This window comes from Pleurodeles waltl, chromosome 6, assembly GCF_031143425.1.
Source record: "Pleurodeles waltl isolate 20211129_DDA chromosome 6, aPleWal1.hap1.20221129, whole genome shotgun sequence".
NCBI lineage: Eukaryota > Metazoa > Chordata > Amphibia > Caudata > Salamandridae > Pleurodeles > Pleurodeles waltl.
In genome coordinates, this window is record NC_090445.1 from 319,593,247 (window position 1) to 319,617,366 (window position 24,120).

Sequence of the window (24,120 nt, forward strand, 5' to 3'; positions counted from 1 at the left end):
GGTGCAGTGGCACCCGTCGCGATTTTCAGTGTCTGCTTTGCAGACACTGAAAATCTTAGTGGGGCCCTGTTAGGGGGCCCCTGCAGTGCCCATGCCAGGGGCCCCACGACACCCGTTACCGCCATCCTGTTCCTGGTGGTGAAAACCGCCAGGAACAGGATGGCGGTAAGGGGGTCGGAATCCGCATGGCGGCGCTGCAAGCAGCGCCGCCATGGAGGATTCCCTGGGCCAGGGGTAAACCGGCGGGAAACCGCCGGTTGCCCTTTTCTGACCGCGGCTTTACCGCCGCGGTCAGAATGGCCACGGAAGCACCGCCAGCCTGTTGGCGGTGCTTCCGTCATTTTACCGCCAGGGTTAGAATGACCCCCAAAGTCTTCTCTATCTCCCCAAAGACAGTAATCCTTTGTCTTAACCGTTGCAGCTTAACTTTCATACAAGCCTTTGCACAAATTATTCTATGATCCTCTCCCCTTGCACCTGTTCAGTCTTGTTGTGGCAGTCTCCTATCCCCCTCATAACTTTCCTGCAGTCCAGTAACCCCACCTGCTTTCATACCACTGCATGATTGGATTTTTCCTATTGTATTTGGAATAATTAGGTCATTGCTCCTGTCTGTCCTGTTTGACTTCGTCCAGTACCACCCACCATTCCTTGGCTGTGACACACCTAAACGTTCTTGTAAACTAAATGCCACCCACTGGCTGTGTAAGGTGTATGACTTGTCACGAAAGGCGCCACTGTCTGCAAAAATAGTTGGTTATCCAGCTGTTCCCATATATCCTCACCATCCTATACCAAACGGGTCTGAAATTCCTCATCAAAGGGATATTTTTTCACAATGTACACTGTGTGCTGCCGTTCAGGTCTGTATTGTGACCATAAATGTAGGCCTGCTAGAAAGCTCGAATTCCTCCTCCTCGGTACTTCACCCTTACTTCCTGGTGCACTAATTTAAAGACTTCAGCATAGTCGCCGTTCCATTTGCACTTTAATTTGCCTCCATAGGTTTTGTAATACATAGGGTAATTTATTTTATCTTAACCTAAAGCTACTCTCCTTCTTAGCACCACCTTCCTTGTCGCCCTCCTCATCTTGGTCGTCACCGCCCACCGATGTGTCTGCCTTTTTTGTGTCCCTTCCTACCCCAGTGCTTTGTTCCTCCATCCTGATCCTGTATGTATCTGCCTTTTAAAAGCTGCACTGATTTTACTTACAACTTTGAGGTACTTTTATCTGCCTCCTTTTTGAAATCTTTAACTGGTGTCAAGATCGGAGCCCGCACCAAACTTGCCATCCTGGTACCAGCCAACACTCTGCGGCTGTGTCACCAGTCAATGTTCATTTTTCTTAGAAGGCGAACTTTAGTACCCTCTCCATCACCTCCACGATTGTCACCAAAATCATTAATGTCAAGAGCACATATTTGTTTTCTTCTGAAAGGAAGCTGATCAAACTTCCTCTCACTGTTGGATACCAGTCCAACTCTAAACTAGAACCAGCCTGAGCTCTGCCTTTGGAGTGGGGTGTTTGAGTTGCACCTTTCCCTGCTTACTTTTCATCACTTCATGACATGTGACTTATGTGAAACCTTGCCTAACTCGTCCTTCCCTTCTCTGAGTCTTAGTAAGCCCTTCTGCTCTTGTTCATCCTCCTCACTAACCAACAACAATGACACTTTTGCGTGGTCCCCTGCAGTCGCTTATCAGGACACCCAACTCTCTATTCCTTTTGGCTTTACTGATGAGTTCCATCCACCATTACCACCTCTGGAGGCCATCAAAACATGCTCCTGTTTAAATGCATGGGCACCCGAGCCCCCACCTCTTTGGGTCCACTGTATAAAAGGGGGGCTGCAACCTCTACCAAATTCTTCTCACCACAGTTGCTGCGTAGGCTGCTCTTCTACTCCTGTTTGCCCTGCCTATAAAACCTCATGCATCAAATCGGAGAAACTGGCCACACCCTGCTTTGATGACCGCACCAATTTGCTTTCTTTTTCACCTTCTCAGGCCTGTTGACGTGACACCGTTAGGTCCAAGGGCAGGCCTGTATCATCAAGATCCCCGCCCCAGCAGAGGGCGGTCTCCCTGGCAGTGCGTAAGGAGCACTGCGCTTAACCAGGGACACTGGCTGGCCCAGGCAAAACAGCATAAGTTTCCTCGACATCCACAGGTGAAGCCTGCACCTTTTTCTTCCCTTTGCCTTTAGCCACACTGGTTGTGCAGTGGGGCATGTCAGCTCTGGAGGGCCACCAAGTCGTGTCCTACACCCGAGGCTCACCTGCAGTATACCCATTCTCCTTGCCATCGATGTTCCATAATCAGGATGGGCTTCTCTGCAGTGGGGAAGGAGCATCGCCCCACTGGCTACAAGCCAGCTGCTGAAAAATAAAACAATATTTGATTATTGTTTTATTTTTCAGCTGCTGGCTGAGCCAGCATGAGCAAGGAGCGGCGGAGTGGAGTGAGTGCACTTAACTGCGCATGTCAGTTTGGCCATCTGTCTTAAGCTGGCCAAACTGATATGCGCCCTTAGGTTTCTCCAACCAGGCTGTGTTGCACAGCCGGATTGGAGAAAGCACAGACTCCAGTGCGCTGTCTGAGCGGCAGACTAAGCTGCTCATACCTGTCCTGGCGCTGCTCTCATGCTAGGTATAGTATGAGAGCAGTGTCAGGATTAAATGGAAAGCCAGTGCTAGAGTCCCAGGGACTGCTGGGACACCACCACCATCGGGAGAGAAGAGAAGCGAGGCGGCCGGGAGTGTCGGGACAGGTACGTTTTTAATTTTAATTTTATTGTTTCCTCCCCCCTTTACTCCCACCCTTTGAGATTTGTGGCAACCGCCACTAAATTTCATTTTTGGGGTTAAACATGCCGATATGCCAGCCACCACACCACAAGTCAAGCCCCTCTAAGAGTACACACACCTGGGCACTCATGCCTGATCCAACACACCAGGCCTTAAAAGATCAACTCTCTCTTCCTCCTCTAAGTGTGTCACTGACAGCTTTATTCTGCACATTGGGCATTATTTCCTTTTAACTGCAAACAAACGCTGACCTGACCACTAACCAACTTAGACAGCCAAATACTTGCTAATCCCAGACCAGCAAGTCACCCTGCCAGAAGAAAAGGAGATGTCAGTTCTAATTGCTCACTCATTTGAAGTCTTGTCCCTGTCCATCTTGCAGTAAGTTGTCCCTTTTGTGGTCACTGTCACACCGCTGCCTGAAGCGCCCAGGGGTAGGGCTTCTGGATCCCATGTGGGGGAGGGGGAGTGAGTGAATTACTTACAGAAAGCCATATTTGCCTCAAGGTATCTTGGCACTAAAACTGTAATTGCCAGCTAGAAGCCGAGATGGAAGTAGTCTAATTAATAGAATAAGTGTATTTTAATAGATGTTTTCTTTTGGCCAGTGTGTGCAGTTGATTTCATCCTGCCAGCTCTGACTTTTTAGGTTGAGCCTAGACAGCGTGCATGCGCTGCCTGCAAGAATTGTTGGATAGAATATAGGACTTAGCTCTCGCCTGCTGCTGCCTGTCGCTTACCATAGGTTTGAGACAGTGTCACTCTTGTTTTGCTGCCTCCTAACTGGTTTGGCAGCTGATACGTCACTTCATGTACTTGACTGAGGAGCACAGCCAAGAGATTAATTAGAACTGGAATGTTATTCTGTTGCATGGACAGACTATTTTTCTTTGTTTCATGCCTCTTGTGTTTGTCAGTAAGCACTGTGTTCACGCGCATAGTTCATTTTCCACATTTGCCCTTCACTTGGTCCTTACTTTATATAATCATTAAATAGAAGTAGTTATGTTGTGCTTGTTTTGTAAATTTTTTGTGTGGCTTTATATAGCATGAAATCGACCCAGGAATGAATACTCAACAGCGGCTGTCCCCTCACAGCGGGAGAGCCAATAGTATAATATTAATTTTACTCTGGGAAACTCACCTCATAATGCTTTGCAGACATTCCATTTACAACACATTTTTGCCCATAACTCAGCCTGTGGTGGTCCTGGGGCAAAGGGACCACTACCAAAACATTCAGAACAATGTGCTCTTTCTGTCCAGGCCATCTTGTGGGGCACAAAAAATCATAACCTCTTCCACCATTCAATGCATATTTAAATTCTCTTTTTTTTTCCCCCCGAAAATCTGTTTATTAGTATTTTCAACATATTATAACATTTAGATGTACATCAAGGGTAGGATAACACATTTGTGCAATTATTAGTAGACTAAATTAGCACAAACTGTCAAAGGTAGACATTGGAACTATTAACAGCGAAGACTTAAAGCAAATGGTTCAACCACACATTATGGAACTCGCATAAAACAGGACTGATTAATGTACGAGCACTAATGCATATTTAAATTCTCTTATGGCTGGAACTATTGTTTTACAGCTGAGAGGAATTTGTGTTCTAAGGACCTTGATTGTAATAATATTCTGACAGCCTTGCTTGGCCTGCAAATGTGTAATGCACTACAATCTCTAAGAGCTGAAGTATGATGATTGCCAAAAAGGCACTACTAACTCAGTAGGCTCAACAAGTGCATCTAGCCACGATCAGTGGTATTGCATCTTCTGCTAATGTCCAAACTCAGTTTATTTCTGAGAAAGGTTTACTCACCCCGTAATGCTTTGCAGGCATTCCTTTTACAACACATTTTTGCCAATAACTCAGCCTGTGGTGTGGTCCTAAGGCAATGGGACCACACCAAAACATTGAGAACGTTGTGCCATTTCTGTCCAGGACATCTTGCGGGTCACACTAGGTTGGAGGGGGCTTAAACCAAAAATCATAACCTCTTCCACCATTCAGTGCATATTTAAGCCCTGTTACAGCTGGAACTTTTGTTTCTACAGCTGAGAGGAGTTTATGTTCTAAGGGCCTTGTTTGTAGTAATAATCTGCCAGCCTTTCTCAGCGTGCAAATGTGTAATGCACTATGCTCTCCAAGGGCTGAGGGATGATGATTGCCCCAAGGCACTACTAACTCAGTATGCTGCACAGGGACATCGAGCCACGACCAGTGGTATTGCATCTTCTGCTAATGCACAACCACCGTTTTTTTCTGATAAAGGTATAATGTACAGCATGGCTAAATACTTCAGCCATTTCACTGAGGACCTGGTGCTTCTCCAGCTGTTTCTGGGTTTGGAGGACATTCTGAGTTTCTGATGTCAGAAAAAGTTCTGGAAGTGTTCTGAGACACTGTACTCAGAATGTTTTTGGCTCCAGAGGGACACCTAGCCACAACCAGTGGTACTGCACCTTCTGCTGTTAACTCTACAAGGACATCTAGCCACCACCAGTCGTGCTGTACTTTCTGCTGTCGACTCAACAGGGGCATTGTCATGACCAGTGGTACTGCCCCATCTGCTATTGACCCTACATGGACATCAAATAACGACCTGCGGCATTGCACCCTTGTGCCGCTGGCGTCACAGTTAAATATTTAAAAGGCCTGCTAGGCCTGACAATGTGTAATACACTATGCCCTCAAGGGGCTGTTTATATGGTTACACTACAGTGTTCTTTGTCATATTATGCCCTGTAGGGGCTGAATATATGGTTACATGACCATGTTTCTTCCAAATGCTATTTTACTGTGGTGCCCTGTAGGGGCTGTTCAGACCATTACAGTCTAATGTCAGGTGTATGAAGGAATGCACAAACACATTTTATTTCTGATAAAGTTTTAATATACTGCATGGCCAAATATTTATACGGTCCCAAATGCGAGGTTGTCATTTTCATTTACAACGCGAACAGGTCTAACTCTTGCTAATGCGAGACCAATTATTGCATTGCAAATCTTTGTTTTTGGGAGTGAATTCCTCATGTACACTTCATGTTCCTACCTGCTCATGCACACGCTTTCCTTAGATGTGCCCAGTATAATCTCTTCGATATATTCTGTTTTGTTTTATTTTTGTGTGTTCAGTCGCTTTACCCTATCTTGAATGCGGTACCTATATGCTCTCTCTTTCTGTGTGTGACCGGTTCTCTTCAGTATACTTTCTTCTCTAGTGTGTAATCGATCAGCATTTTTATCATTGTTAGCGATATATTTGTGTGCCTAGCGTTGTGTGTAGTGTTAATTACTATACATGATGTATTCCCTTGCATGTGCTCTACCCGCTGTATTTGACCGACTCACTCCTGTACCAGCTGTCTTCCTTTATTTGTTGTGAGAGGTCATCGAATGCTCTTTGCCTTGTGTCATTGGTTGTTCTCACGTCTTTATTCGTTTCTCTGTACTTCATGCCCCAGGTGGCCGAGGCGGCAGGGATACCCCCAGAAGAGGTGTTTTGTGCAGTACAGTACTCTGGCACTGAGATGCCAGTGCAGTGGCTACAGACCGAGCTCCCCAGCGTACTGGACACCGTGGTCGAGCTGACGGCACAGAAAAGCAACGGAGCTGTGGGTGCCGTGACCCACCAGGAGGCGAAAAAGTCCTGGCTGTCCTGTGCTGGTAACATCGAGGACGCTGCACTGGAGTGCATCAACATTCGCAAGAAGAAGGTGAGTGGTGGACTCAGGGAAGGAGAGGACGCAGTGTAAGCACGAACACGTGGAGTGTGTGGAGGAAGAGCATCTGGAAGAAGGGTAGGGCAGAGGGAAAAAGGTAGAACGCTTTTAGAGACCAATGTAAATGAAAGGCCCCGGAAAGGAGAACACAGAAATGTCGTGAAAAGAGAAACAAATGAGAAGGTAAGGAAGGACCTATGTAAGGGAGCTGAAGGATGAAAATGGAAAAAGAGAGAAGTGATGAGCGCATACTCGGGGACAATAAAAGGAAGGGAGAAGGGTGGATTTGGAAAACGTAGTAGGTATAACAAAGAAATTGGGTTTGCTTTATATCTTTATGTGACATACGCATATACCCGAAAAGAACTAGGTATTTAACTATAGTGATGACTGACGTGGGCTGGAGGACTTCTATACGAGTGCATCCTTTTTATTTTTTTTTAAATAGGTATTCCTCATCATAATGGATCACTGGCAGCCTAACATGTGTAGTCATCAGTGTCTGAGGATACATGCGGTCTAGCACGCATGAACTATGTCTCATCACTTCCCCATCCACTAAAAAGCATGGCTGTCCTTCAACACTCTATCAGAGAATGTAAACTTTATCACACTTAAATTAAGAGACAGTGGTACTGTAGAAACTGTGTCAAAATGTATCTGCCTTCCCATGAAATAATAAACAAATGTGTGAAATTAGAACATAAACCTTCATGATGGTTTGTTTTATTTTTGTAGAGCTGTGAGGCCGTTCATAGTATGCAGAATAGTGCACAAATTCGGTTGTATACTGAACAAAAGAAGTGTTGCATCCTGAATGCTGTATTGATCGTTTCACACATGCTTGTATATATCTATTGGGGAAATCAGACTTTCATCGTTCTCGGATTGATAAATGAGTGGCACTGAGGATTAATAGGAGAATCTGTTGTATACAGTGGTACAGAATGGCAAACCTTTTTGTCAGATGTTGGTATATGTTAAAACACTTCTATAGAACTGCCTTCTGGTGACTACAGCACTCTTGTGAACTCCCTGTCCGGTAGGGTGCTGTGGTTCCTATGAGTACTGTAACCGGTGTGGAAGATGTGTTGCCACTAGTTGGATCATAGGTGCTTAGAGCTGATATAGTCTGCCATGCTTTGGCCCTAGATCGCCTTGTAACCAGCAGCATTCGATCTGCTCCATTAGGTTCCTAGGTATACTGTGCTATGATTGGTTTGTCCTGTATTAAGAACTGTTATGTTGTGTCTTTTTCATAATGTTTGCACACACCCCAACACCCTAAATAGCTTAATATATAAAAAAAAGCACTTTGGTGGGATTAAAAAAAATAATAGATGGCAGTTATTTAGTCCGATTTACAGAATGCTGATTTGTATGTGGGCAGAAAGTGGGCCCTTTCTAGTATCCTTCTCTGATTCAAAGTTAGCATCTTTGATTATAGATTCATGTTCAAGTTACCTTTTCCCATTTTTTGAGTTATTTCCGTTCTCCACGTTTTGTTTTGTTCTGTCTCGTGTTGTATTCCTTAAAAACAATATTCAGGAGATGCCTCCAAGTAGGATAGAGGCGTCCTCTGTATTTTGAAGGAGGGGCTGAAACTCAGGCCGGAAGCTCCTGATCCAGTTGGTGGAGAATAACCTGAGGGATGGAGCCGACATATGTACTCCCAATGAAGATAGGAACAACAGCTGATCACAACCTGCCCGTCCCATACCTGGCAGTAAAAAAAAAAAAAAAAACATGGAACAGGACCAGCAGAAGACGTGGAGTTAAATCAGGACAGTCCAGAGGCCCCTGATATACCTGGACTGTAGGACTGAGCGGACTGTGCTCATCTTCCAAGCAATCCCGGGGCCCTTGTGCTCCCTATCCTAAAGAGCAGACACTGACACCCTCTTGGCCACTACGTGTCTACACTCTTGCATTCATAGCTGAGGAGGCGGTATACGTGTGGGAAGCAACACTGGGGCATTGATGCTCACAACCTGCTGCTGTCAAAGGAGAGTGACCTGAAGGCGACCAATCAGTTAATGCTGACGCTGGTGTTTTGTCTCCGGCTGAAGTGGCTTTTCATCACTCGGCTCTAACACCCAACTGCAATGAATCATTTCAACCCACTATATACTAGACCTCAGAACGCTCCAAAGGCCTGACCTCCAGGGGCACGAATACATTAAAAAGGTTGGTGTAGAACTCAACAATGCAGATGATAAGCCCCACAATTATTGATAACTGCAATTTTATTACCCAGCACTAGAGTCACCAGTCTCTGTATAGTGAAACAGATATGTTGCTAGACTCCTCTACTCCTCCAGTAAGCATTAGACCTTACAACGCTCCCACTGAGGCCAGACCTACAAGGGCATGAATCGATAAAAAGGACACTACAAACATCTGTGTAAAAAGGTCAATACAGACCCCAGATTATATATTGGTAATGACATCTTATTTCCCATCAGCAGACCAGAGGCAGCCTGCTCTCCCAGCGCAGTAGGTCTATCTCTAGAGCGTTCTAGACCGCCAGTATGCACTACACCAGTACTTACTAGACCTTTGAGTGCCCCACTAAAGCCAGATCTGCAGGAGACTGCTTCTGTAAAAGGTTCCCGAGATACTTCAAAAATATTAAATTGAAGTAACAGTTTAGAAAGATTTTCCATTAACCAATTGCTATTACATTAAACAGCTGTAGAAACCAGGAAAAGTTTTGAACACAGCATGTTTTGTATTATGAAACTTTCAACTTTACCACAGCGCATTACCCTGCTTTATTGCCCTTGTGTAGGAAAGCACCCTTTTTGGCATGGCTTGCTCCCACCTTTTTTTTGCCTGGTACCTGAGGGAATTTCGACTATTAGTGCCCTGCTAATCAGGCCCCCAGTGTCAGGGCTCTTTCTCAAAACTGCACAGTTGTTTTGCACAACTGACACACTCTTTAGCACCCAGTGTAAGTCCTTAGTAAATGGTACCCCTGGTACCTAGGGCCTGGGGTCCTAAGGGAGGTCCCCGAGGACTGCAGCATCAGTTGTGCCAACCCCAGGGACCCCTCACCAAAACCAGACAGTACTGCCATTGCAGACTGCGTGTGTTGGTGCAGGCCAAAATTGAAAACCCGACCTGTCACACACCCCGTGTGCCAAGTCCCCTGCTACTGCATGTGCCTGGTGTAAGTCACCCCTAAGGCAGGGTTCATCCTGACATATGTGATGGCATACGTGCATGAGCACGTATGTCCCTGCTAGGTAATGAACAGGGAAGTCATTTTAAATGCATGTGCTGGTCGCTTGTCACTACAAGTTACCCAGCTACATGATGACTTCTCTAAATTTAGGGCTGTTTGATAGCAAACATCTCAGATTAATTGAGTTTGAATTTGAGGTATTTCGTAAGCACATACAACCTGCAGGCATTGAAGCACTGAAAACAAGGAAAAAAACAGGGAGAGGAACCACAATGCACTACGATGAAAAAAGACAGATTTTAAGTTGCTTGTGAAATTGTAAGTATGAATTTAGATTCTTGATCTGTACTGGGAGGGAGTTTCAAAGCCTCACCGCAGCCACAGAAGAGGCCTGGTCAGCCCATCTAGCTTTCTTACAGTGTGGTACAGAGGCCTTAAAAAGGCCAGCAGATCTTAGGGGGCGGCTGGGAGTGTACAACTTCAGGGCAGATTGCAGATAACCCAGACCCCTGAGAACAGAGGGCCTTATAAGTCAGGCAGAGAGCCTTAAAGGATACTCGTTTCAACTTGGTTGGTTGATGTTCAAATACAGTGCATTAAATGCATTGCAAAAAATCCAATCTTGATGTAATAAGAGCTAGGACCACCGATACTAGGTGGGATATTAGGCAGATTAGGAGGTATGCCCACTTCATGCCAGTCCCACCCCTAAGGTGGACGAGTTGAAGTGACACCACCTTTTAAATTCCTCCATCTTTGGAAAGAATTAGACCACTAGCATTAGGGTTATGCGCACTTCCCTGTGGAAGTGCTCATAAAAAAAGGTATAGTCACCCTAAAGGGGGTCCGTCCATTAGCTGCCACCTGCCACTCCCTGTAACACCCCTAAATTGAGTATTTAGGTGGCACCCCTGAACCCTAGAACTCAGATCCTGAGGACCTACGAAGAAAAGGACACAGAGGAGTCAGACATGCAGAAGAGGAAAAGAAGCAGCAGCTGACTTGGTACTAGCCCGACCGGCTTGCCTGCTGACCTCAACGGACTCTGCCCTAAAAGACGACTCATCCTACAGCTAAGCTTCCAAGAAACACATGGGGACTTCCCGCCTTCTACAAAACTCAGGCTTCAGTGAGCAGCGGATCTGCTCTGCAACAAAGTCTCAAGACAAGGACTCTGCGGCCTCTAGAACAGCAAAGACCCTAGTCCCATTCTTTGACTCTCTCAAGTTGCCTGCAGGTCTGCTTGCAGACCCCCTTCTCCTGCAGCATTATGGTGAGGGAAAACTCAAAGCCTCCAGCAACCCCTACACCCATCATCCCACCACCCAATCTGAGGTGGGTCACTGGTGCCAACAACATCCCCCCTGCTCCCCTGAGCTCGAGTCTACCCTGGAACACCCACCCCACTGCTGGGCTCCCTGACGAGGCCTGCAGCCTCAACACACAGGTCTACCTGACCGCGAGTGCTCCTGGATGGAGAAACCTGATGCCTAAGGACTCCCCTGCATCCGTTGCCCCTGGGCCTTGGATAAAAGGACCAAAGGTACACCTACGTCCCCGAGCACCCCACGTCTACAACCTACTTGTTTGTTGTCCCCAACTGGCTTCCTGGTCAGAGCCTGCAGCCGTTTTTTTATGAGGATCAGTTCCCTTTGAAACCCAGTGGGCACCCAACACCTTGCTCCACCACTGCACCCTGGTGCTCCAGTGTTGCCCCGAGTGACCTGCTGGTGTGGTTCTGATCCGTGCCCAGTACTTACCTTAACTCTCTGAGATTGGCCTCATAAGTTGTTGTTAACTATGTGCCTGCTGGACACTGTTTTCCTTCATAGGTTAACAGTGAAGAACTCTGAAATTGCACTGTGTTGATTTTTTAAAACTAACCATTATTTATGCTTGAAAACATACTTACCTTATAACGAAGTTCTTGGGTTTAAAGTATATATAAACAGAAGTATTATTTTTCTAAATTGGTCTTGGTTTTATTGTTTGAGTGTATGTCTCATGTATTACCTCTGTGAGTACAACAAATGCTAAGCTGTAACCTCTGATAAGGTTGTGGGTGACACAACCACAAAATAGAGCATTAGTCCTATCCACTTTTGCCTCTGCAAACCAATTGGGGAATCACTGGACTCTTTGCATGTTATACTTCTTTTTAGTGCACCATATAGAGACCCAGCTTCCTACACCTTGGGAATCTTATAGTCCAATTAGATTCTCAGCTACCAAACTTTCATACTGTAGAATTATCAGTCAAAGATCTTGACAATACTAAAACCGTGGCACTCCAATCAGTCACTCAAAGTATCACTTTCAAGCAGGTATTGCCTGGGCGATCTCAGTCCCCCACCAGAAAACTGCTTGCCCATGCCCAAGCAGAGTGGATCACACCCCAAAAGAAACCAATATTCCCTACTCACCTTCTAAAGCAAATATTCCTGCCACAGCTCCTCTCAGCCCGCAACCCATTGTTACCCCAGTCATGTAAGTCTATACAATAATAACGGGGCCCTTAACAGACAGTAGACTTCAAAAATTAGGTGCTGTTTCATAACCTTTTTGCCAATCACCACCTTCAAGAATGTAGCCAAAGACTTCAAACCTAGATCACTCAAAGAACTACCAGAGACTCTTCTCTGTGACACCTACTAGGCACCACCTAAAGGGTTACCAAAAAATGGACCTCATCTTCTGTTCCAACTGCTCAGCCAGATGGAAGGACCTTCTACTAAACAACCTATACATAACCAGAACAACCAACATACCCTATAGAACCAAAATAAATGACTCTCCCTCAGTGAGCCTTAATGGGGAATTCACTATAAACCGACCCCATATCATACCCCTTTCTCTCTCCCTCACACTACAACCCCCCACAGGCAATATACCTGCCTTTGTCTCCAGCGTTCCACACTATACTGTCTCCTCTTCTATAAACACCAACAGCACTCACATTTCGCCCTCCAACATGGCATACTCCCCTAACATACTCCCAACCACCCACTTTGCCATTCCAAGTCACACACCCTACACATACCTTCATACTAGACATAGTTCAACTCCCTCAAGCACCCGCCTACACCACAGGCATAACCCCAACGATATCTCCTAGCACCACTAGAACCACTCCACTGGACAGGACCACACAACAGACCCATTAACCAGACACACAATCGTCCGTGGCCACACTCCATACAACATATGAACCATTGTTCCATAACACCAATGTAGACATACCCGGCTGACTAGCTTCCTTATGATCACAATATAAATTCAAACACTACAAAGACAATTTCCGTGCTCACCTTCAACATGCAAACCTCACTGCCTCCCTCATTATCCACCACCTCAGCTGAGGCCACCGACCACTTCCTCCCAACATCACTTCTACCAACGACAAGGACAGATATATAGACAGACAACACTTTTAACCCTCATTCGACAAGAGTCGCTCTTAACTCCATCCTCCCAACGATCTCACAGCCACTCACTCCCTCTCTGCTAACTTCCTTGATTTCATAATAGTCATAAGCCAGAATCAACCCAACTGGCTCACTCTACCCCAAACCCCACATAACACATCTAATCTGCCCTCTCTCTATGCCAAAACAACTAACCCTTCCCGCCTCCTCCACAGGACTAATACTGAGCTCTGTGGCACCATACCCTCCTGAATCCAACCCACAAAACCCCAACCCTCCCTACTTTAGTACCACACAACTCCTTTATCCTCAAAACGCAACTTCAGTCCCACTCCTTCCACCTGACCTTCATATGACACCCCCACCAAGTCTTTCCGCAGCCACCAAAATTCAGTTCCAGAAAACACCAACAGCACTCACGTCCCTATAATACCCCTCCACCCAAAATTGTTTCTTCAGACAGCCCCTTTACCATGCTTAATGACAGAAACTGGGGCATGCGTTCCAAAAAGCCACCTCACCTCTTCCCCTCCTGTTGAACAACACGACAGTTACTCCCTGCACCACACAACAGCAACATATCACACCACCAACTCGCTGTTCCCACCCACCCCCCCCACAGTCCACCTCGTTCTTACCCACCCATCACAGGTACATATTCTCACAAAAGTCTTACAGCAGGCCCACCCATCCTACTCAACAGTAGTTGCCTCCTCTTGTCTCACACATCCTCAATTTAGACCTCAGTCTATACTTCTTGTTCAAAAAACTAAATGTAGTATCCACTCAGTTATCCACTGTGTTACCCAAGCTTCAGACAAGAAGCAAATACCACCCACAAATCCTCCACTCACACTCAGTCCCACCACATCATTCAATGTACTACTACACCACTGTGCAACAGTTCATCCTCCCTGCCAAAATTGACAACAGACCAGCCAAAAAAGAAACAGAATCCTTACTACCCTCCTACAATACAAGCACCGCAAAGGAAAATTAAGGTTATGGATAGCACTAGCAGCAACAACCACAGCAGCAACAGACAAAGCAAAAAAAACAAGACCCTCCAGTTACAACATGGTTGCTCAGATTACACATGACAGTACACATGCAAGCTTAAAACCCATGCTCAAGTGTATGCTCTACAACTGCAGGTCAGAATCAAAGCACAACACTTAATAGCCTCTAAGATGATGCCTCAAGAAATGCACATTATATCCCTCCCCGAAACTTGGCTAAATGACCTCCCCTTTCTTCTAATCGACATCTTAGTCTCACAAACCTTCTCTATAAAATGGCTAAATCGTGGAGGAAGGATAAGAGGTGGAGTTGCAGTTATAAACAGAAACTCTCTCTTAATCCCCACACTCCAGATGGAGAAATACTCCACATTCAAACATGTAGCAGCCAAACGTGCTGTTGACAGCAAGAATACAAAAATGTATATCATGTACCACTCACTAAGGGGCAACCTTCTCTTAAAACAATCGCTCCTATCAATCAATAACATATTGGAAATTTGAACGTACACACGAATGAGCACATCAACTCCTTGATGACACAACAAAAACTCTTCCTGGAATTAGCAACGTTAGGCGTGGTCATCCTTAAAGATGAAACACCATAGGCATAGCCACCTTACTTCCTGTAGACTGGTCAGAACACCCCATCATCCTCGTTCACCTCACTCAGGAAAAATCAACTCCTAAGCTCCAGACTTAGCGACCAAAATGTTAGGTCCGGAATCCTAAACAAATCGATACAAAAGACACAGCAGCCAAAATCATAATTGTCTTCACTATTCCATAGATTCTACCACATTGGAGGAACTAACTACAAACTGCAGTGATTTCATGACAGATATGCTGAACCAAGTTGCCTCCCGTAAACTCAAGCAACAGATAAACATATCATCCTCCTTTTGGTTCAATGAAGGGCTAGCTAAGGGAGAAGACAACTAAGACTAACAAAAACAGGATGGAGAGGAAACTCCACAAATGCTCTACTCAATCTTTTGTGATACAAAAGAAAAAGGAAAGCGTCCTCAGAGCAAAAACTACCTTCATCCGTGTACAATTAGACCAAGCCAAAACCTGATTGAACAGATTATTCAACATAAACAAGAATCAAACATTGGCAGTCAGCACACCAGTCACAAACTCCTCCAAGGAGAGATGCGACGCCTTCTCAAATTTCTTCGTGGATATGATTGCAAACATTAATCTGGATATAGATAATTACCAAATACCATAATCCTTTTATTCCCTCCAGTCTAACTCCAAGACACAGCTCATCACCATACATCGCCAACCACAAACTCCTTCTGGAAGGAATTTGGGGTCCTCACAGAAGTGAATCATTACGAAATCATGGGTGGCATCAATACCTGAACTTATCAGATCCCATCATGTTTATTAAAGAAATTCAGTCACCTCTTCACACCCTTCTGGATGAGTTCCATAAATGTTTTACTGGCCGAGGTATAATCCCAAGTCTATAAAGTAGGACAGGTCACCCCTCTCACCAAAAACCAGGGACAGACCTGATAAACAGCTTCTGTCCAGTCTCCAACCACTCTCCTTCTTAGCAAATACCTTGAAAACTATTTGCTGATGCAACTCCATAACTACATTGAAGAAATCGAACTAGACAACTTCCAATCAGGCTTCAGGGCAGGCTGCAGTACAGAAACAGCCTTCTCAATGTCACTGCCATATATACAGAACGTTGGACAGAAATGACCTATTGTCCGTATTCAACACGGTTAACCACGACATGCTGATAAACACCATGGAAACATGCAAGAGTAATGAACCCATAGTTCTAAAGTAGTTTGCTCTCAACTAATCAAATTGAAGACATCCGATCTAACTAACCCTCATTAACCATAGAGTTCCACACAGGTCCTTCCAAGCCCCTACCCTCTTCAGTCTTTACATGGAATTGCTCACCTCTCTTCTCCAGTAAACCAACCAAACATAGCCCATGTATACAGACAACGCTTAACCTTACATCGTAATAGCCTCACACAAGGATATATGTCCTCTGAACCATATCCTAAAAAATGCATAAAAATGACTAACCCCGCGAACCACTTGAAATTCAACTCTCAAAAAAAGTTCCTTTTGATCTCGACACAAAACTGAATAGCACACCTCAACGCGCTAAAGTGCACCCTCAAATCATTGACAAAGCCAATTCACTATGAATAATTCTAGACAACTCTTAACAAAACTCAATCAATCAAAGCCTACATTACCGGACATGACACTCAAAACTTTGTGCAGGAAATGCTATCCTCAGAGGCATCCGAAAGATTCACTGGTGCCCATGAAGGCCACTCTCAGTGCAGCAGCCAGGCTTGTCTCAGGAACAAGGTCTCTCAATCAAAGTATTCCCACACTCACAGGGCAAATCCCCCTGAGGAGTGGGGAACTAACCAAGTTAGTCAGTATGCAAGTGGCATCACAGTGCGTAACAATGCGTGTGGCATCACAGGAACTGAAAATACAGAAAATGACATCTCATCCTCACAGGACGAGACATCACAATAGACATTACATCTTAAGACCTTTCATATATGTTTAGCAGGCCTATCACGAGTACATTTGAGAGCATTACAAAAGAAAGCTAATCAGTACTTAAGCCTGTTACTTGCGGTCCCTGTCTCAACACCCGAAATGTGGATGAAGTGTGGTGTCTAACTACACTTCATCCACAGTAGTATACAAGCCACTAATGTCTACAACCTAGGCATACAAATCTTGTCACCAAGAACAAAAAACAGTACATAAATATTTATGGCAGTCCATCACATAGTGGAGCCGTTAGTCTAGTGAAAAAAAAAACACTTCTGCAAAGTGTTTAAAAATTGTATATGTAGTGGAAGAATAACAATACCATGGATGTGTGTCTGTTTGTGAAAATCCAAAGCTGCAACTCCACAGCGGGTGCTTGACAGACGTGCTCGGTCTACGTTCAGCAAAATAATTTAATGTCCTCTAAATCAGGCAGGAAAGGCTGACACTCCAGGAGTTGTACATAATTCATTTATTTCAAAATTATAGACAGTAATGCAAAGATGAGGCATTTCGACTGAGCTTGCAGCCTTGTTTACGCCGTTGCCATATTATTCACATACAATAACAAGAAGCTTTCCTTGTTGCCACATGACCGTAATCTCCACCCTCTTTAAATTCATTACAACCTTCCGGCATTATTAGTGGCTATCTTCGAATAATGTCTTCACATGTAAATCTTTTGTAGTCATGAATTACTCCATCTGTTACCATTAATTAGACAGCATTCCTATATATAATTGTCCGGTATTGTGAAAAACCTAAATCATGAGTATATTCAGTATTTGTGGAAATTCATATCATTCATGATTGCAGATAAGTCAACATAATTTCCTTTGTCAGGTTATAGCATAATTGCAATGTTCAACCCACATTTGCATACACAATCTGTCCATTTCAGATCATTAGATACTTAAAGACATTGTTGTTATTTACTACCAAATCAATTCAGTATCATGTGTTTCCTTGTACTAGATTCAAAAATGTCAAGCACAAGTGGGAATACGGCATCACAGTATCAACCATACCTTTTGTGATATACACAGCACAACCCCCGATGGCATGCTAAAAATCAGGGTGTCTAAAATTTAATATTTATGTATAGTGACATCAGCCTTGTGGTAGTATATAAAGATGTAGCTTTCTGTACCAAGTGGAAGCTATGTTGAATTTGATTTTATATCATATCACTTTATCATATCGCATATATCAGTGATAACTAGTCTTGCATTGCGGAGTCCGGTTCTTCAAAGAAGGAAGAAGCCAAAACCAACATTTAAAAATAACGCCAGGAAAGTAACCCTATAAAACCATTGCGATTTTCAGATCATTTGATTTTAATAACCTGAAAGGGAAAGGTCTCCAAGATCCTAAAAAATACATACATCTTGCTATCTGTGTTCAGTCTTGCGGTATTCGCTGTATTTAGTTAGTATTGAGATGACTCCATACATCTCAATCTGCGTTCTTGGTTAATTTCCCACCCCACCCATTCCCTCCACCATTTTCCATGTAAAGAAACCATACCAAATGCAAAATATTCCACCCCATCAGTTTTGCTGGTATGTGATTCTGTAAAGTGTTGCGGTATCAAATAGGTCAAATCTTTGCTATTGATGGCTCTCGGGGTTTGAAAAATGTGTTTATTCATTGGCAGTGTAGTACTACCAATATATAATTTGTACAAGGGACAATGAAGGGTGTATATACAACCTTTACATGTCAGGAAATTTCTTTGTTTTTTAAAATATTGTTTTTGTTAAGCTTTTCCTGAGTTTTTCCAGACAACATACAGCATATAAATTCCAGTACATGAAGTCGCATAAACAATTGGTCCCATATAACTTTTACAGGATAGGTGAGTTTATCCCAATGAGCATAAAAACTATAGATTCAGTACCAGAAATAGTGAGCACGCATTGAACATTTCAGGCTGTGCTTATGCAGATTCAGTACCATCAACTGCCAATAAGTCAAACGCATAAATAAAAAATAAAAGGGTAACAAAGGAAGACAGTACGTCGCCCGAATAGATAAGGGAAAAGAAAAAGGGAACAAAGGGTGTAAAATGATATAGACAGTTGAGCATCTGAAAAATCCGGATTAGAACATTGCCTCCATCTAAACGCTGAAACGCCTTACTGTCATCTGAATCCCATGTGCGGGGTGAAGATGAAGCATTTGGCATTGTCTGAAACCGTGTACCATGAGTATTCCAAGAATATCTCGGTACCCCCAACCATCATGAGCACACTACATGGCCGTACTGCGTGTACATACAGCATGCCTACTCATAGGCTAAGATTATACATTATTTAGTTTGTATGTTCAGGGTAGTCTAGTGTCAGACCTTGCCTCTATTACTTCCAGATAAGTGTCCCACTGCGTGCAACACACTCTTCCCTGCCCCTCAGCAGGAGGGATGGGACAGTGCAGTAATCTCCATCTGTGACATTTTTAACACATCTTTCCATCAGTCCCTAAGGCAGGGTTTGCTCGCCACCTTCCAGGCCATTGAAATAATCTATTTCACTAGCAGTAAAGACAACTCTGTGAAAGAGCAAGCATACATGTTGGGATGGCCTTGGATGAGCCATCAGCCCTAGGAGGCATATCTCTTAATACAACCCTCACAGTAATTTCTGTAATACCATGCCACATCTCATCCCTGAACAAAAGGACAATCGAGCATCGCCACACCATGTGTTGAAAGTCAGTTTCAGTTTCACTGCATCTGGGACAATCAGTGGATGCCTCAGGATACATGTGTCGTATACGCTTCGGAATCAAGTAAGTGTGGTGAATATGGTTGAATTGTGTGTATCTAAACCTAGAACTCCTAGAGACATTTTTAACATATTCCAGACATGCAGTCCGTTGTTTGTCAGTAAATACAACATCCAAGCACTGATCCCACCATTTTTGGTACCCTCAGGCTCAGCCTTGATGACTGCAACAATGCTGCGTAAAGGAAATTGACAGTGTCCCGTATGTTAGGATTACCTGCAGTGGTTGAAGACGCTGTGTTTAAAGTGTCATGAGTTTGCCGCACCAAGGCACTGTAAGGAAGGAATTGACCGGGGGCCACGCCATATGTTTCGTGTAAATTATCAAAGGACCATAATGTCTCTCCCTCATACATGTCCTCCCACGTCTGCATGTCTGTCTCCACCAATGGATGGACATTATAAATCCTGGCTAGAGTAATGCAGCTCTGGAGCCACCACAACAAAAGATCTGGAGCTGATGAGTGTACTCTGGAATTTTTTAGTATGTACTTGTTCCAGCACCAGTGTGCCACTCTTGTTAAGACATTATCTTTTGCCAGCCCACTATCACAATCCAAGGGCCATTCCATCACCAAAGTACTCCCAAGTTGATTAATAACATCTCTTGTTTCAGGATCTGCAGCGTTAACAACTCATTAAGCTCACTGGAGCTGGGCAGCCACATATTACCATTTGTAATTAGTCCCTCCCAGCCCTCCTTCAACAAGCGGAGCATGTACTTTAGAAATCACTACCCACTTTCTACCATTACCTCCACACCACAGAGGCAAGCAGAGACAGCAGGTTTTGAAAGAAGGACTTTTAGGAACCATGGCCAGAGCCTGAAAAAAGTATAACAATCTTGGTAATATGAACATTTTAGAAATGGCAACTCCTCCTAATGTGGATAGTGGGAGTTCTCTCCTAAAAGGAAGCAAATCTCTAATCGATATACTTGCTTTACCCAAATTTCAGTCCACTATATCCATTTTGCCATGATACTCATTCACCCCCAAATACTGGATGGTGTCCAATGTCAATTGTAGTCAAGTGTTAAGGGGGAGGGACTGGTTCCTGTCTGCTTGTTTAACCAAGGGAAACAAACGCTGAAGTCTTCCAATAGTGCAATAATGGGGGGTGGAGGGGTGGGGAGTCAAAGCAGTGTGAACATCCCACACATATACTACCACGTTGTCGGCATGCAATGATATTGTGTGGTATTTGTTGTTTACCTGTATACCCCAGTCCAGGCTCTTAAGTTGAAGTGCGCATGTCAGTGGTTCAGTGGCCAGTGCAAAAATAATAAGTGACAGGGGGCAACCTTCTCTGGTGCCTCTTTTGATGGGTATCGGGCTTGAGATCTCCAGTGCGCACCCCAGCCACTGGATCCATATGTAGAAGCTGTATCCAACTTTAAAAAAAAAAAACCTAAACCTTTCCCAACCCCATTCGATGGAGCACTCCCATTAAGAAGGTCCAACCAAATGTGTCAAATGTCTTCTTTATGTCAAGTAATGCAACCAAGTGGTCTGCCTCCCACCGTTGGGCCCAGTCCATGATTCTGAAAAGCCTACGTAAACTCAGAAAGGTGTTGTTGCTAGGAATGAATTCATTCTGATCAGTATGTATCAAACTCTGTGCTATCGGGATTCATCTGTTCGCTAGTCCTTCCTGTGGAATTTTAAAATCTAAATCTAGTCGCGACAGCAGTATGTAGGAGCCGACCTGTGGTGGGTCTCTTTCAGGCTTAGGCAACACGGTTACCAATGCCTCTTGTGCAGAGGGAGGTAGATGTCCCACCCGCCGAGATTCCTCATAAACCTGCAGTAATCGAGGGGCCAATCTGTCGCTATATGCGGCATGAAATTCTATCTGCAAGCCATCTGGGCTCCCCAGTGATTTAGCCCCAGCTATCTGCTTAATGGCTACCTGTACCTCATGAAGCTGTAGGGACTCCTCCAACTCAAGGTCTTGTGTGGTGTTTCCCCTCAGGAGTTGGATTCTGTCCAGGTATCTCTATTTCAACTAGCACCACCCCGTATAATATTTCTGCAAGACCACAGTAATCCCACTCTGGGTGTTATCAAGCAGTCCATGGATAGTCCAGATAGCCCCTATCAGCATTCTAGGGTTCTCTGATATCAGAAACCATGCCAACATGCATCCCGTCTTATCCTCCTCAGCAACTTTTCTATCAGTGGAAACCCTAGCTTCCAGGGTCAGCAGGGTGCCTGTGTGGATTAAGAAATCGACGGTGACCGATCTTGCTAGGTCAGTGCCCTGTGTCCCAAGGTAATTTGTCTGCATGATCACTTGAAGTGCTACCCACAGAGAAAGGGCTTGTGTGAATGACCCACAAGGACCACAGGTGCTCCATCTTGGTGGGCTGATTGGTTTGCCAGGATCGGACGGTCCTTCTCGTCATAACTGGGATCCTGACTTTGCTTCGACAGCAGGGAGCACCTCAGGCACTCACTCCCTTCCTGGTTTTCGGCGCTGGTGAGGGTCAGAGATACCCAGATTTAAAGAGAGAGTTCCCTAAATTTACATCATCGTACTCTCCCTTGGGGTCTCAGCCCAAATCTACTGTGAAGGCTCCTCGACGACCTTAGGAGGCTGCTTGTGCTGCTCTGTCATGTGGTGAGAGGGCTGACCCCTCTCCCTTGGTGGGCGACCGGGAGGGAGCAGTAGGACCTGCTCGTCTTAACAGGGATCCTGTCTTCGGTGGCAGAGCTCATCGCTGCTGGAGCACTCATTCACCTCCTGGAAGGTACATTGATCCACTGGGTGCGGTCTTTCTACTAGCGTCTTCTGGGTCTGAAAACCACAACTAAACCACAGGCTCCTTAACAATCTTGTAGGGCCGGCTGCTCGTACTGCTGCTCTCTATGGCAAGCCAGCTGATCTGAGGGGGGCGACCTGATCGGTCTGGGCGTCCGTCGATACTCGATCCACTACGTCTCAGACACGCATTGATGAATCGGCGGCCCATCAGCCCCTCCTGAAGGAGACAAATCTGCTTCCCACTCCAGCGAACTGACTGCCATACTCCAAGCCATTCAGTCATCGCAAGCTGTGGTAGAAACAAAAATTGGTGAGGTGCAGATGGATGTAGCGGTACAAGACCTCTGGAATGCCATTACATGCATTTCCAAATGGAATCCCAGATTATCATGGTGGAGGATGATTTCTCTACCCTCAAAACCCAGGTCTCTTCATAAGACGCAGAGAATCACTCCAGACGTAATAACCTGCGGATGGTGGGCCTTCCCGAAGCCATCGAGGGCACCGACTCACAGAAGGTGGCAGATTTTATGGAACACTGGATTCAATCTTGGATGCCCTCAGAACGGCCATCACCCTGGTTTACAATAGAAAGGGCACACCGAGCGCTGACCTCCAAGCCACCTCCAGGAGCTCCTCCTCGTCCCATCACAGCACGCATCCTCAAATACAGAGACCGAGATGCCGTTCAGAGGGAGGCTTGTGAGCGGCTCTCTGCTGTGGCCACACCAAAGTTCTTCTCTTCCCTGACTACACTTGCGAGGTGCAACAGCAGCGACGTTGATATACGGAGGTTAAGCAAACACTTAGAGCCATGGTGCTTCAGTACCGGCCGCTGTTCCCAGCCCGGCTCGGAGTTATAGACCACAGCAAATCGCACTTATTCGATGACCCGGAGACTGTCTTGCAATGGCTTACTGAAGACTGTCCTCTCTGGGGATCAGCTGTCCCTCTGCCACGCCACCACACTTCGGCGGGCCCCTGGGAAACGCCATTGCTGCCTAAACCTACGAGGAAACGTACATGATCACAGAAGAGATGGAGGGACATCTGGTTGGAGTCGCAGCCGTGGACTGCCAGGAGGAAACCGTCTCCACCGCATCGACCTGCATTGCAACTCATTTCAGATGGAGAGGGTGAAGACACAGCTGCAGACAGACACCTGGACTTACGATCCCCAACAACGGTGGACCCCCATACAGACACTGATCTCTCCCACAGGCCAGTAATATAATATAACTGTCCTGAGGCTCTGGCACCTTGCAAGACACCTGATACACTGAAAGGCACAGCCTGACAAAAGAGCTACATTTGGTAAATGTATCTGTGGGGCACCACACATTTCCCTCAGTGACTTCTATGCTGAGTCCAATGGCAACATCCAAAACGCCTTGATTATTATCCCTTATAATGGAGGGGTGTTCCCCCCCAATCTGATGTTTCTGTATTAATGTACAAATTGCCTGTTTTAACCAACTTTGTTTCTAGGGTGACAGATGCTTCTGGGGTAGAAGCATGGGGTGGGGATTTGTTTGCCAGTTATTGCTTATTTTAAGCTATATTATGCACTCTATGCATGCTTTACCTTTTTCTTCCCCTCTAGGTTGTGGCACACAGTACAATTACCGCCAGAATAGCGACTCATGTACCACGTCCCCATGTACCACATGGGTGACGGATCCTACACCCAGATATAGGTCCTCAACAGGCCCCCTCCCTATAGTACCCGCATACATACATACAACCACCCCTGATGACTTTCAGTACGCTGTTGTGGAACGGTAACGGTCTGCTGGATCATGTGAAACGGGCTGTGGGCTTCACATTTGCCCACCA

The 24,120-nt window shown here is 45.2% G+C and overlaps 1 protein-coding gene across 8 annotated transcripts in view; it reads left to right on the forward strand.

Annotated features, from left to right (window-relative positions):
* RNF31 (ring finger protein 31) overlaps positions 1-24,120 on the forward strand; it is a 274,072-nt gene that overhangs the window by 81,488 nt on the left and 168,464 nt on the right. For all 8 annotated transcript variants that reach the window (XM_069238140.1, XM_069238137.1, XM_069238139.1 and 5 more), the window contains exon 10: positions 6,285-6,536. In XM_069238140.1, coding sequence (XP_069094241.1) covers positions 6,285-6,536 — 252 coding nt within the window. The remainder of the gene's footprint in view (positions 1-6,284; positions 6,537-24,120) is intronic.